Source organism: Cucurbita moschata, unplaced genomic scaffold, assembly GCF_002738365.1.
Source record: "Cucurbita moschata cultivar Rifu unplaced genomic scaffold, Cmos_1.0 Cmo_Scf00038, whole genome shotgun sequence".
Taxonomy (NCBI): Eukaryota; Viridiplantae; Streptophyta; class Magnoliopsida; order Cucurbitales; family Cucurbitaceae; genus Cucurbita; species Cucurbita moschata.
In genome coordinates this window covers 63,055-78,252 of record NW_019268554.1, presented here as the reverse complement: position 1 = coordinate 78,252, position 15,198 = coordinate 63,055, and the positions used below count along the sequence as shown (strand labels likewise).

The window sequence follows — 15,198 nt, the reverse complement described above, 5'->3', positions numbered from 1 at the left end:
GTTTTTATATCGTGAGACCTCATTCATGTTGTGGTCATATGCATACAGTTACGAAACTTTATCTTGTATTCTCTTTTTTATGTTTGTTCCAACTATGCAAGCATACATAGACCCGTAGCTAGGTGATATGGAAATCAACTCAAGGGAAAGTTTGGAACGGATTACCTTGATGATCAAGATTAAGAGTAAAGAAAACTCGTTTCTAAACTCGTGATTCGAATCACTCCACCAAAGGTTTGATCAATACTACTTGAATGACCCTACATGCAAGTTCTAAACACAAGAATTTGCAAAGAAAGTTTAGCTTTGAACAAAGCTAAAATAGAAATTCTATTCTTAATTCCAAAATCTGATGTCTAATAAAAGAAAAGAAGGCTTTATATAGCCTTTACAAACCTTAACCTACGTGATATATAACTCCAAAATTAAATGAGTTAGTTAACGGTGAAATATAGTAACCAATATAACCTTCCCTCCTATATTTAAAACTAGCTTAAATATGACAACAAATAGTTAAACTATAATTAAATAATGCAAATAATAAAATGTGCTTATTAGTCATCCTTGGACTATTTGATAAATTCAGCGGAGTTCATTAAATGCAACTTCAAGTGCATTTAATTCATCTCTGCCTTGAAGCTCAACTTTGCATAACATATAAGGGAGGTCTCCAACGTCTTCTAGAATTTTCTTTGATGAGCTCACCATGGCTTGAATATAACTATATAAGGTTTGTTGTAGCTTCTTGGCTCTCGTTCTTGTAATTGGACCTTGAGATATGAAAATTCCTTGGTCGTGGTTCATATCACTAGGGCTAAGGCGTATAATAGTGATATTAGCCTAATGGGTTCATATGCATCTGCATGAGTCATGTATATAGAAGTAATATACATCCAAAGTCTCACCGGTCATGATAGTTATAGTAATATTGCATGTGTTGTATGCATTTTCTGATCTCAATACTCGGGTCATTTGCTTGGTATTTTAAATACTCAATCTTCTCCAAAAAAATTTGAGGTAAAGACGAAGTAATCCTAAATAATTGATAGTATTTTTCGTGGAGCTATACAATGAATTGTAGTTAGCTTCTGCATTCGATCACGATCGGGAAGTGAAAGATGATTTTTTACTTCAATTTGAAATATTTAGTGTAAGAATATAGATGAATAATTGTATATAGCCATACAAAAGAATCCAAATTAGGGCAGAAAAGAAGATGTGGGGTTGTAATAATTCAATGGATCACAGCATATGGCATCCCTAATAATTTCATCTCTAACAATAGTGGACCATACACCTTTTATCTTTTCCCGTTTTTAGGGAAACGAACCCTAAATCGAAAAGTCCAATGATTAGGCATGTACATTCAACCCAACAATCCACTAACCCAACCCGAACGGTAAAGGTTGGGCTGAATTGGATTACCTTTTCGAGTTGGTTTGGGTTCATTTTTCTGAATCTGAACTAACTCGGTTCAGTTTTGGGTTTATGGGGCAAAATCCTTAGATTGGGGGTGTGAAAATTTTAGGGTTGGATTGGGTCAAAAAAATTTCTAAACCCAACTCAACCCGGACCATGTACACCCCTAATGTATACAAGTTGGGTTGGACTGAATTGGAAAAATCTTTTGGACCAACCCAAAATTTTGAGTTGGTTGGACCAGTGACTCCACAGCTACCATCAAATTCACAACCCTACCCTCTATTTTTAGGTTGGATTTGGTTGGTTGTCATGTTATTTTTTTTATTCTTATTATTTTAAAAATTATTATTATCTACGGTATACGTTACATTAATAATTAAATCTCATAAATCTCAGACAAACATTCACAGATTACAACGTATCATTAATATTAGTTACAAACGTCAACTATTTTATATTTCTCTTTTTAAATGATCTAAAATATGTATTATTCTAAAATTTTATAATGAAAATTGATTTAATTAATTAATACATTAAATTAAAACACAACAATGAAGAAAGAGACTACTTATCTTTTCAAATTTTTACGAAAAAAAGAAATACAATACAAAATATTTATAAAAAAAACTTAAAATAAATATAAATAAATTAAGAAATTAATATTATAAAAAAAATACAAATAGACAACTCCAAACCATCCAAACATGTGTTCTTTCAATTTAAGAAATATCTTAAAAAATCTTACTTATTTATTATATATATATATATATATATATAAACTATTGTTAATTAAATATAAATAAATGAAAAAAAAAATAGGAAAAAAATGGAAGAAATTTGTAGGAATCACTAAAATTATAATAAAAATAAAAATAGAAATATTAGGTCCCACCAACTATTTAACCTAAACTCTAAGAATTAAGATTTTTTTTTTTTTTTTTTGGTTTAGATTTGTTGAATTTTTAAAAAACGTAAAAAGTTTATTTTCATTTGTATATTGAATTTTTTTTTTATCGAGTCAACTGATTCACTCGAGATTGGGTTCACAATCCAACTCTATTTTTTATACTGTTAGGAAGATTAAGAATATTTGAATAATTCATAAAAAAAATATAAAAAAAATAAAGTAAAAGTTGAAGAATCCATAAAAGGTAGTAGAGACGAATGAACCGAGATTGATCATTTGTTTTAGAAGAATATGGCTATCTTTTTTAAAGTCGGGTTCTAAAAGTGATAAGAAAAAATCTAATTTATCTATTTTTTATACACTTGAACTAGGTGCCATTAATTTTTTTTTTTTTTTGGCATGCTCTCTCGTTTGTAGTTGATAGTTAATTTTGTAATTGTTTCTTAAAAAAAAAAAAACAAATAGAGGTTGTTGGTTGCTTGCTAGAATTCTAGTGAGTTGCCTCGAGATAGAAGTGGAGATTTGACTCGATTACACCAAATTTTCAATTATCTAGATGCCTACTACAACAGTCGAGTAGGTCACACTAGAATTAGGGGCAGGGGCGTGGTCAACAATAAAGATATTCCTTTATCTTATAGGGTCCGGGATCCGTGAGAACCCATCCCGAATGGGGTAGGAAATTCTCATTTAAACGAAGGATAAGGGTGGGAATAGAGAGAGATTTTTTCTTGTTAGGTAAATGAGGCCAGAGACTGGGATTGTATTTCTTGTCTTCGTCCCTACTCTGCCCTTTGGCACAATCACACTCTTTCAGTAGTGAGACAACGATAGTGTGATACTTGTTCGAACCTGACGTACAAGTCAGTTGTGTGAAAATTGAAGTTTGTTGACAATTTTGGTGTATGATCGAGCCTCGAGTCATGTTTGGCAGAAAATGTTCTATGAAACGTGAGTGAGGAAATACGTTAGAAAGAGTTTGTAAGAAAGTAATGTTATAGGCTATAAGTGAATAAGCATCGACCACAATTTTGATAGCATATAACTTGGGTAGGAAAAATTGACAACTAGTTACATCCCCATAGCTAAGCATCAACAAGATAGGGATGACCGAGAAAAAATGGGTTGCTTACCTGTAGAATTGCTCCAAGAAGCAAGCACACGTGTATTCTTTGAGCCATCGCCTAGTGCTTACGGTGGGAGGCTTCACAAGAATGTTGAGACCAGAATCTGCTCGAGAAGATAATATCAGGTTGGACGTGAACAACGTAGAGAACAAAGTTGTAGTAAGACCATAGAAGTGACATTGTAGCATTCGCCACATACTGATGGCCAAATGAGAAGTTGGTTGAAGTCTAGTGCCAACATGAGGTTGTGTACAGCTTCTAGACATTGCTACTAAAAAGGGTTCTGGCCCTGACGAGAAAATGTTATGATTCAAATCTCTGTGTGACTACGAGAGTATGATGGTTGAGGCCAAAGTGATCATGTTCGGGGTGCACTCCCTCTAATTTAGGTGAAAAAATGCCTAGCAGAGAGAAGGGCAAGTTAGGTCTTTAGTGGGAAGCCTACAATGGACAGTTATGTTTTGTCTTGATTATGCTGCGAGTCTCTAAGACCGAGAGAATATCGTTAGTGGGATAGACCGAAAGTAGTGCGCAAGTTTTCGTATTCATTTTGGAGCATGATAAAGTTCAGTGACTCAGGTTAGCAGCCTATCCTATGTTTTAGTCGTCATCGAGACGATGTCGAGATTAAATGGGAGAAATTGTCACAATCCACGATGCGATTATGCCTCCGAGTTAGTCATCGAGGATGTTGACTAGTTTAAATGGGGAAGAGTGTCACAACTATGCTATAAAGACAATAGGTTGTGACTTCCACATGTAGACTGACAAGGTAGTGACTCTCAAATTGTGCCCATTCGACCATGTGAGTGGCGAGACAGACAAGTCTCATGACACAACCGAGGAGGATGGTGTATTATTCAATACATCAAGAAGAGTGCATTAAAGCGACATGAATGTTGAAGACAAACTCGAACAGAGCTGAGTAGGCCTCCAGAACATAACCTCAGAAGTCAAGATTTCGATATGATTTTCAACCTGCGACTCTTAAATTAAGTCCATCTACATAAAAGATGAAGGCTCACCAAATTTCGTGTCAATTGGACACCTGATGGATGTTCCACAAGGTCGTATGCCACTCGCCAAAATCATGTCTACTCCAGAAAGATTAGAAATGCTTCAAAATGTACGGTAGGAGGAGACATGGTGTCAGCTCTCTGCCACCCCTATGTGGCCTAAGCAAGCTACTCTGTGGCACATACGTGTGTTACAGTGAGGGCGAGCATTGCGAGACGAGTACCCCAAACGACTTCCATTGAAATGAATCTTTCAATGAGTGTCGGACAACACGAATGTGCCAGACATTGCGTCCATGCCCGTGTGTCGAAAGTTGAAATATGCACCCGCTATCTGGTATGGCTTTCATAAATGATTTAGCATGGAAATGGGAGGGTCCATGCCTCAATAGAACCAGGATGATGGATGTTCAAGAGGCCCTTATAATATGAATGATATATGGGTCCATTCTCGATGGACATGTTCAAGTAAGCAAGATAGTCAATTACATCCCGAAGCTTAAGAGGACATCATGACAACGAAGGCCATGCAATTAGAAACCAAGATGAGAATATGGATACGATGTTGCATTTGAGCGACTTTGGCTGCGAGTAAAGGCAAGGTCGAGCTAGATGACTTACATGTTGCTCTTAATTCATCATGTTCTAGCCCAATTGAGGCTCGTATAGTATCATAATACCTCATCATTGTTCAACTATGATAGTTTTCCATGATTTCTCATGGTTGGCTCAATAGGACCTACTCTAATAGTGATACATCATCATCGACTCATCTAAGCACATTAAACCATCAAAGTTACACATAGAATCCTAAAGCACACTTAAAATTGTTATTTTCTATCGTCTATGTTATAAGTCCACCCGTGATCCGTGAGATGTGACCTCGTTCTATTTTTAAGACTAAGTGACCCGCTAAGAGACATTGTGGAATAAAGTCAATCAATACTAGATTTTCATCTACAAGGAATTAGATCCATAACGTCATGTCAGGTTATACCTCGTGCATTCTAAACTACTGGCTCGTCCACCATAAACCTCAAAATGATAAAATCAAAAACTTAGATCATAATGCACATAACATTAGAATCCCAGCAGCCTTTAAAATTGTGAATAATAATCAGCACAAGGTAATATAAAAACTAATATGAAAGTTTACAGAACCATTCAAAATCTCATAACATCAAATTCTGCAGGTAAAACACAAGGGTAAAGAAGGAACCAACACTCTGATACAAAAACATCTTACTTGTACTTGTTAATTTGTAAGTTCCATTATAGCAGATACAATATCACCATCAGCTGCTTTGAGTGCTTTCACAGCCCTTGGTCTCGATACTCCAGCTTGAGTCATCACCAGTTCAATGTCCTTGGGTTCAACCCCGCTCTCATCGACCACTTCATCCTCATGAGCAACGGCTGATGGCTCAGGCTTTGATGTCAAGTTACTCAAATTTGGTGCCTTGAACTGCTCTGCAGCTTGAGTTTGTAGTTGGGAACTCAAATCTTCAATCTTGGCTTCCCCAAAAACAATGTAGGTATCAGAAGTGGGACTCTTGAAAACATCTGGTTTCGAAATGACGAAAAGAATCTGCGAGGAAATGGTGATAGGTATCAGATGTATCCGAAATGTGAGCAAGATTATCGAACTGACAATATTTTAGAAAATCAAATATTGGACATGAGGGTAAACTAACATTCTTGCTCTTCTTGACTGTGACACGGCTCACACCAGAGATTGGCTTCATCCCGAGTTTCAACATCGCCTTGCGACTCTTCTTTTCGCTTCTGCTTTGCTTAGACCTGCCACTGGCCTCTCCATGGCCTGCAACCAACAACTCCATACTCACAACATGTTCTAATCAACGTATCAAGGCAACAACACAAACTAACATAATATGGAGAATGAGTAAGGCAACGTGTAAGGAAACACATTCTAAACTCATTTACTGAAGTGATATGATAACCATATCTCCTGAAGAATCAAGCCACAAGCTGTCTCGTTCAACTTGAAAGGAATTTTCTACTTGAGACCGAATGCTGAATTAAATAATGATTCAATCTGAATGCTTAACAGTACCACCCGAAGTGAAAAAAAATGCATAACTTAAGAATTAATACGAGGATCCTCATATTTAGTTACTTGTTTAAATATGCATATACCTTCTGCATCATCGTCATCTTTGTCGTCATCTTCTTCATCATCATCGTCATCGTCATCATCCTCAACTACAGGCTCATCAGGCTGCAAGATAGTTGGTAGAACAATATAAATTTACGGGGTCGAATTTCATTCCAGCTTAATAGGTACAATAAAAGTAAACATGTTGAGCAAGATTCTTAAGTAATCTTGGTAAATGGGGCGTTGAATATCTACATCTTCTGAAGGTTGTACAGTATTCTAAATTTAAATCCACTACCACTTATTTTATTTATAAACCATAAATACAAGCAATTAAGAGATTCCATCAAGAAAACCAAATCTCCTCCAAGACTACACACGGAAAGAACTTAAAACCAATAGAAATCGCTTCTAAGATAGGAACTAAATAAATTATCTACATCTAACAACCCGAAAACGAAATGAAACTGTTAGACTGAGTTCAAAAGAAAAGAAAACTCGTATTTTCATCTGATATCAAACTACCACAAAAGTACTACTACCAACTCATCAGAAAATGAAATCGATTTCAAACAAACAAGAACATGAGAGAGAGAGAGAGAGACATTAATCTTCTGCTCCTCGAGCTGAGCAGCGAGAAGCTCTTCCTGGGTCTGCGCAGTCATGGCGATAGGGATGAGAGTAGAAAGAGCAGCGAGACGAAGAGACAAAGCACGGTGAAGTGTTTGTCGGACGAAGAAAGAAACCCTAAAACCCAAATATCTCCGACCGTTTATATTGGATCCCCCAAATGACCAAATTCGGGTACGGGTCCGGGTCCGGGTACGGTCACGGTCTAGGGTTAAAAGATTTTGGGCATAAATTGATAGTGGGCCGTTATTGAATTACTTAGCCTATGGAAATATATGCATATGGTATCATTTAATCCATGGAATTAAAAAATATGGTATCACTTAACTCTAATATGCATGTAATCGATTCGATTCGAGGTTGTAGGTTCAAGCCACCGTATTAGGATGGTTCAATCAATCATCTAAACTATCCAAACTAACCCATACAATCTATATTCATGCATGTAATTCAAAGTCATGCGTTCAAGCCACCGTATTAGGGCAATTCAAAAAATTCAATGACCTAAAAACTCAATCAATTTAAACTATCCAAGTACCATCTGAGTTAGATTGAATTGAAATAAGGTTGAGCTGTCAATTGGTTCATAAGTTCCTACATTTTACGTTCGTTAAAAATAAAATTTTGAATAAATTACCCGAACTAACCCAATTCAATCTAAAAGTGGGTTGAATTGAGTTCATTGTCGAATAATTTTTGTATAGCTTCATTTTTCTTCAATTCTGAATACCTGAGAACCCCCCCATAGTCTGGCTAATGATCGGCATAAGGTACATATAAAAACTAACATAAAGTTTACAGTACATTCAAATTTCTCAACTTCAAATTCAGCAGGTGAAACATTTGGGGAAAAAGATTCCAACATTCCATATAGAAACATCCTCCTCCTGACTGCCCTTATTAATTTGTAAGTTCCATAATAGCAGACACAATATCGCCATCTGCTGCTTTGAGTGCTTTCACGGCCCTTGGTCTTGATACCCCGGCTTGAGTCATCACTAGTTCGACGTCCTTGGGTTCGACCCCGGTCTCATCGACTACTTCGTCGTCTTGAGCAGCAACAGTTGCTGGCTCAAGCTTTGTTGTCAAGTTACTCAGATTAGGAGCCTTGAACTGCTCTGCAGCCTGGGTCTGTAGTTGGGAGCTCAAATCTTCGATCTTTGCTTCCCCGAAAATAACGTAGGTGTCGGAATTGGGGCTCTTGAAGACATCTGGTTTTGAAATGACAAAAAGAATCTGCAGGAAAAATTTCATAGATGTTAGATGTATTTAGGTTAAATCAATTTAGGAAATCAGATTTGGGACTTGGAGAAAACCAACATTCTTGCTCTTCTTGACTGTGACACGGCTCACACCGAGGATCGGCTTCATTCCGAGTTTCAGCATTGCTTTGCGACTTTTTTTTTCACTTCTGCTTTGCTTAGACCTGCCACTGGCCTCTCCATGCCCTGCCACAAGAAATTCCATACCACATATACCAAATTACCAATCTAGTAACCCACCAGCAACACACAAACACGAGAGACTAAGAGACTGAAAAAGATCAAGGCAAGATTCAAACTATATGAAAATTGTACCAGCATAAGCCCACCGCTAGCAAATATTGTCCTTTTTGAGCTTTCCCTTTCGGACTTCCCCTCAAGGTTTTTAAAACGCACCTGCTAGGGAGAGGTTTCCACACCCTTATGAAGAATGCTTCGTTCTCTTCCCCCCAATGTGGGATCTCACAATCCACCCCCATTGGACCCAACATCCTCACTGGCACACCACTTCGTGTCCACCCTCTTTGGAGCTTAGCCTCCTCGCTGGCACATCGCCCGATATTTGACACTAATACCATTTGTAAATGTCCAAACTCACTGCTAGCACATATTACCCTCTTTGGACTATCACTTTCGGAATTCTTCTCAAGGTTTTTAAAACGCATCTGCTAGAGAGAGGTTTTCACACCTGGATGAAAAATGTATCGTTCTCCTCCCCAACTAATGTGGGATCTCACAGACATGGACATAAATTATTTGCTTTAGCTTGATAAAATTTAGGCTATATTACAAAAATACCTCTAAATTTTGTCATTTGTTTGACAAATACCTTTCTTATTACAAGAGATCCAACATTACTCTAGACCTTACATAAAAGTTTCAGAACTACCTTTGGAGTAGAAAAAATCACTTAAATATTGGACAAAAAGTCAATGTGTCTCAATGTCATTTATTCAAATTTAATCCAAGCATGTCCTACTCACCACCACACCATTCCAAGTTACTGTCATGTCCATTTTTCATCTAACATTCTAATAGATTTTTATTTCAATACTAGTTTTGAAACATTTATGAAATATCAACAAAAATATTGCAACTATTGAAAGAATAAGAAACCTTTTGAAACAAAGAGCAAAGTTCAATAATATTTCTAATTTAGCCTAAAATTTACTAATCACACTTCTGTCAATAAAAATTAAACTCGTTTATAGAAGTTATATTATGATCACACACAAACATATATGCATGCCCTACGCAGCTCCACATGCAGAATGAATGAGCAAATTACATTAAGAATCCCAAAAGTACACTCATTTATTGCTTTAGAAAGCATCCGTGTGAAGAAAATGCTAATGGAAACAATAACTCAACTCCAAGCTCCTTGTCGCATTCACCTTGTATTAAAGGTGTTGAATGAATGTATCTCAATCGTTTAAAATAACCGAGTTTCCACATATTATAGCAAAGTTAACCAAATGAATAGATAGGATTTGGAAAATTCTGAACAATAATGCACTACTACTATATGCACAATGCAGCAAAAATTGGAGAACTTAAAGAGATAATAAGGAAATTCATATACAAAGTTAATAGTTCAAATATTAGCGTACCTTCTGCATCATCCTCGTCTTTGTCATCATCTTCTTCATCATCATCGTCGTCATCCTCAACCTCAATCACAGGTTCATCAGACTGCAATAAAATCATGAAAATATAATTTTACGGATCCATATACAAATTAATTCTGATTCCAATTAGATCTGTAAGGTAAAAATAAAAATTTGAGCAAACTCTTTTACTTATAATAGAACTAACAGTTGCAGAATACGTAATGTCAAATCCTCAACCCCAGGTTTTGTTTCTTGATTGATGGTACTACTTACACCATTAAATACAACCATATGATTCTAGAATGCTGACATTCCAATTCAATACACTCCAAATGCTTTCAAAAAACAGAAACAAGGTCAGATTCAGTTACCAACGCCAAATCTCCTCCAAGACTAAAACCGAAAATGAATTCAAACCATGCAAATTACTCTTATGTACTGGAATTTGGTATATATATAACATCGGAATCGATTACGGAAATGGCTCAAGTCATAAAACAAGTTTAAAACAAGAAAATTCAAACCACTACAAATCACTACCAACACTAGAGGAGTAAAAGAAACAGTTCCAAACCGAGATCCTTCTGGCAAATCTTTCAGTTCAAGCAAAGAGAAGACATGACACAGAGAGAGAGAGAGAGATTACATTAATTTTTTGCTCCTCCAGATGAGCGGCGAGAAGCTCTTCCTGAGTCTGAGCAGTCATGGCTTTGGAGATGAGTAAAAGATCAGCGAGACGAAGCGAAAACCACGGAGAGCTTCTAACGACAGAAGAAACCCTAAAAGCCCAATTAGCTCCGGCTTATTATATGATCTTATTCGGTCCCGGGTTCGGATCCCAGTTCGGATAAGGATTTTGGTATTAACTAATAAACTAAATATTAAATTACATGTTTAATTCATAAACACGATGAAACATGATGAAACCAATTGGTTTCTTAATCACGTCATAGACTTCATAGAAATGTCTGGACACACAGGTACCAAATTCAAATTTCAAATCCTAACCATAGGTCATTACAAATAGTATCAGAGCGGAACGGTACCTCTCCCACTAAGATGAGGTTCGAGGATGAAACAACACAAAAGTTGGTGGGTATGTAACACCCAAGTAAAGAAGTGGTACATGAATGAACTGAAGATCGACTAAAAGGGACTTAAAAGAATTGAAAGTTACTACCTATATTAGAAAACTGCACATACGTTCTTTTTTTGTGGCTCAATTATAAGAACTCTAAGGTTAAACTTGCTTTGCTAGGAGAAATTCTATGTTGGGTGACTCCTAGAAATTTTCATACGATGATGTGAGTGAAGACAAAACATGCTGGAAGAACTCGTGTTGGTTTATGCTAATAATTTTCATTCTTAGAAGCGATGAGTAAGTAACGTGCCCATGTTGCAAGAAATGTTGAAGCACTCGACATAAATCCCGAACATGAGGTACTATAATAATGAAAATTGATACCAAAGTTGGTGGAGTGGTGCCACCCCAACATATATCATGACAAATATTGAATGTGTCAAATTCTCCGAGGTACATATATGGGAGACTTGGTGGCTTTACTCCAACCGATGTGAATTAGCACACAATGTGTGGAGTCGAGCTATTCCTACATATAACCATTATGACAAATTTAACGACCCTAGATTTCTTATAGTCTAAAGTCGTTACTGTATATATAACGTACTCATTTGTGCAGAAATAATCATTTGAAACTTCAACATAAAATACTATCATGGACTTATGTGTTTACAACGTCTTTAAAATGACATAACAAATTTTTAAATAAAATAAATAAACATTAAAGATAAAAACACTCTATTCTAACCTAAGTTTAAGAAAAAAAATACAACTATCATATGCATGTATCATGGTCTCGACTTGGATGTCGTCGTCAACCCACCTTATTCTAACCTAAGTTTAAGAAAAAAAATACAACTATCCTATGCATGTATCATGGTCTCGACTTGGATGCCGTCGTCACTCGTGGGTGCCTTGACTTTACCAGAAATAGCACATGACTTGAGAGTATTTCAAGAAATACTCAGTAACTCCACTGTTCACATTAGATGCAAGCATATACAATCATGAGTGGGACCTATCATACCAGTTTATATTTTCTTAGGCGACTATCCTGAACCGGTTAATTGAATGTGTATTTACTGTTCTACATACAGTCCACATGTACGAGTACGGACCCACCCGTCGGTTCGCACACCTCCTGAGCCCCTTTTTATGGTCAGACCAGCATTCTCAGAGCTGTTAATGTCAGATACTTGTTAGGTATAGCAATTGTTACAGCATTATGATAAGCATAATGATCGTTTTCTTACCTCGTAACTTATGCGTCTGTACCATCATAATAAGGAGACATTCCCCGATGCATGAATACACAATGATGCATGAGGTCCCAACATTTTCGTTCATTATCATGTAAAACAACCCCCTTCCATTTTTCTTCATATCATATCATTTTTCAACATAGTCTTTAAGGCATGTATCCGGGTTGAATTTCATATAATTCATAACATACATGGTCTTATGGCGTATCATGCACATAACATATCCTTTAACATATCATATCATATCATATCATATCATGCACGTATCATATCATAAAACACATCACAACATATTTTGCATCGTCAAACATGTTACACTATAACATATTACATAACCCTAAACCCATACTTTTTAGCTGATATGCATGTTGTTACTTATATCATGTGATGTTTATTATCTTTATGTGATGCATGTATTTTCAGTATGTCAAACTATGTATGCTATGATACCATGTTCATGATATACCTATGAGCACCCCTAGTGAATCCATACGCCTGTGCATGAACCATGTGTAGAAAAGTACTACACATCTAACCCTAGAAGTAGAGCCAAGAAATAGTCACGAATAGGTGTGACCATGAACCATAACAGTATGTGATTGCATTTTCGAACTTCAATTGTGGGACTACTTGCTAAGTATTTTTAAATACTCAAACCACATTTACTATTTTTCTAGATAAAGGTAAAACTTACATGTACGGATAATATTATCACTTAAGGAGACCATAAAAATTAAGTCAGGATAGTTAAATTTGTGCACTCCAGTGGTAGCCCTTAGGTTACGGTTAGGCAATTGTATTTCTGTTTTTCCCGATTTTAAATTATGTTATTTTTATGATACTACTATTAAATTTGAAATAAATCTACGAACACCACCTCTAGGCCTTGTGGCCTATGTGAGCTACCCTGTGACCTATGTGAACTACCCTATGGCACATACATGTGTCACAGTGTGGGCGAGCGTGTCGAGACGAGTGTCTCGAGCGACTTCCTTTGAAATGGGTTTTTCAAGGACGGTACTGGGCGACACAGGTGTGTTGGTATTGCGCCCTAACCCGCGTGTTGGAGGTTGCTACATACACCCATTATCCGGCACGGTATTCGTAAATAACACGGCATGGGCACGGGAGGGCCAATGCCTTGATAGAACCCAAATGGATGGATGTTCAAGAACTCCCAATGAGATGAGCGACACGCGGGCTCGTTCTCGATGGCATGACTGAGCGAATTGTGATAGCCGACGACATCCCGAGACTCGAGATGACGTCAAGACATATGGACCATGTCGATGGGGATTGAGATGACAAGATGAGATGCGACATTGCATTGAGAGACCTTGGCCCCGAGCAAAGGTAAGGTCAAGCTGAGTGACTTGACCTAGTGTAGAGACAAGTCAGTTATGTCGCAGACGATTGAACATGCACGCACAGGCAGCGTGTGTGGTCGAGCAAGCTTGGATTCTACACAAACGATATTCGATTAGCAAAGATTTAAGTACATGACAACGTTTGAAGTAAATTATTTTAAATGATCTTTCACATCTAGAGTCGTCATAAATGATCTCATTGAAGAACCTTGTACGACTTTTGACAGGAATATGATTAACTTTAGGTCTAACTATTAGGCAGGCGACTCAGTCTACTTTTAGTGATATCTAACTAATTTAGTTTCAAATCTAATCCCCACGTGACATAATTTGATTGGACCACCTTAAGTCATATAATAAATCAATATTAAATAGGTGACATTAATTCGAAGGCATAGTATAAATTTCTAATTGGTTTCAAACTTATGAATAAGTCTTGAATGAACCAAAATTTATTATTGAACCATACGTCTAAGTAATTGCATTTCATTAAGTTCTGCCATGGAATTCAACCATAGACCCCACAACACAAGGAAGATACACTCTTCAATAATTTATTTTCTACCCATATAAGACAAATAATAATAATATTATTATTAATAATCGTAATATAACTATACCATTTTATAATGTATAGTTTCTAAAACATTAAATTACTTTATATTATATAAAAATATTAAATTATTGTATATGCTTTTGATCATTCTTAGTCATAATAGTTTTTATAATTTAAAATTATATTATATTTCATATCTTTATTTAGAGATTTCAAGATGCACAATGATGTTCCCTAGAAAGTTATTAATTGATGTAGTAGTTGAAAAGCATTAGTTTATATTAAAAAAAAAATAAAAATTGGGTTAAAAAACATAGTCTATGGAATTTTTTATTTAAAATCATATCAATAATAATAATAATAAAAATAAAAAATGGTTAGTTAAAAAAAAAAAGATTCATAAAACTTTTTTGCCGTTCAAGTTATCCCATATTTTGTCTTTTTCGTGACGTCCGAGCTTTGATAACCCGAGCCCATCTAATAGTCGGTCAATAATCAACCCTTAGATGCATCTCTTTATTTGTAGATGTAGATTTTTTGAAATTTGAACTAGAAACGCCTCATTTCATTTCGGGTCAAAATCCAAATCTCAAGTAAAGGCGTTAGTATTAGAGTGATATCCCTCTAAAAAAAATGTGGTTTAGGGATGAACCAAGTAAAATGAGGAGTACTTGAATGAAACGAGATTACATTCAAGTGAAGGCAATCCTAAGGATAGAATGACCAAAAAATACTTAAAAAGAAATGAAAACTACTACCAATACCAACAAAATGCACCTTTCTTTTTGTGGCTCATTCATATGAACTCGAAGGTTAAGCGAGGTGGGTTGGAACATTTC

At 36.1% G+C, this 15,198-nt stretch overlaps 2 protein-coding genes across 2 annotated transcripts; both read right to left on the bottom strand.

The window, feature by feature from the left end:
• Positions 1–5,552: 5,552 nt before the first annotated feature.
• On the bottom strand, positions 5,553–7,360 carry LOC111432347 (nascent polypeptide-associated complex subunit alpha-like protein 1). The gene is made up of 4 exons (XM_023069189.1): positions 7,197–7,360; positions 6,633–6,714; positions 6,167–6,294; positions 5,553–6,060 (listed from the first exon to the last, which is right to left on the bottom strand). Exons 1-4 carry the CDS (start codon positions 7,254–7,256, stop codon positions 5,728–5,730), a joined length of 603 nt encoding a protein of 200 aa, XP_022924957.1. The 5' UTR covers positions 7,257–7,360; the 3' UTR covers positions 5,553–5,727.
• Positions 7,361–7,899: 539 nt separating this feature from the next.
• LOC111432346 (nascent polypeptide-associated complex subunit alpha-like protein 1) lies at positions 7,900–10,890 on the bottom strand. Its single transcript, XM_023069188.1, has 4 exons — positions 10,740–10,890; positions 10,094–10,175; positions 8,542–8,669; positions 7,900–8,457 (listed from the first exon to the last, which is right to left on the bottom strand). Exons 1-4 carry the CDS (start codon positions 10,797–10,799, stop codon positions 8,122–8,124), a joined length of 606 nt encoding a protein of 201 aa, XP_022924956.1. The 5' UTR covers positions 10,800–10,890; the 3' UTR covers positions 7,900–8,121.
• Between the last annotated feature and the right edge of the window lie 4,308 nt (positions 10,891–15,198).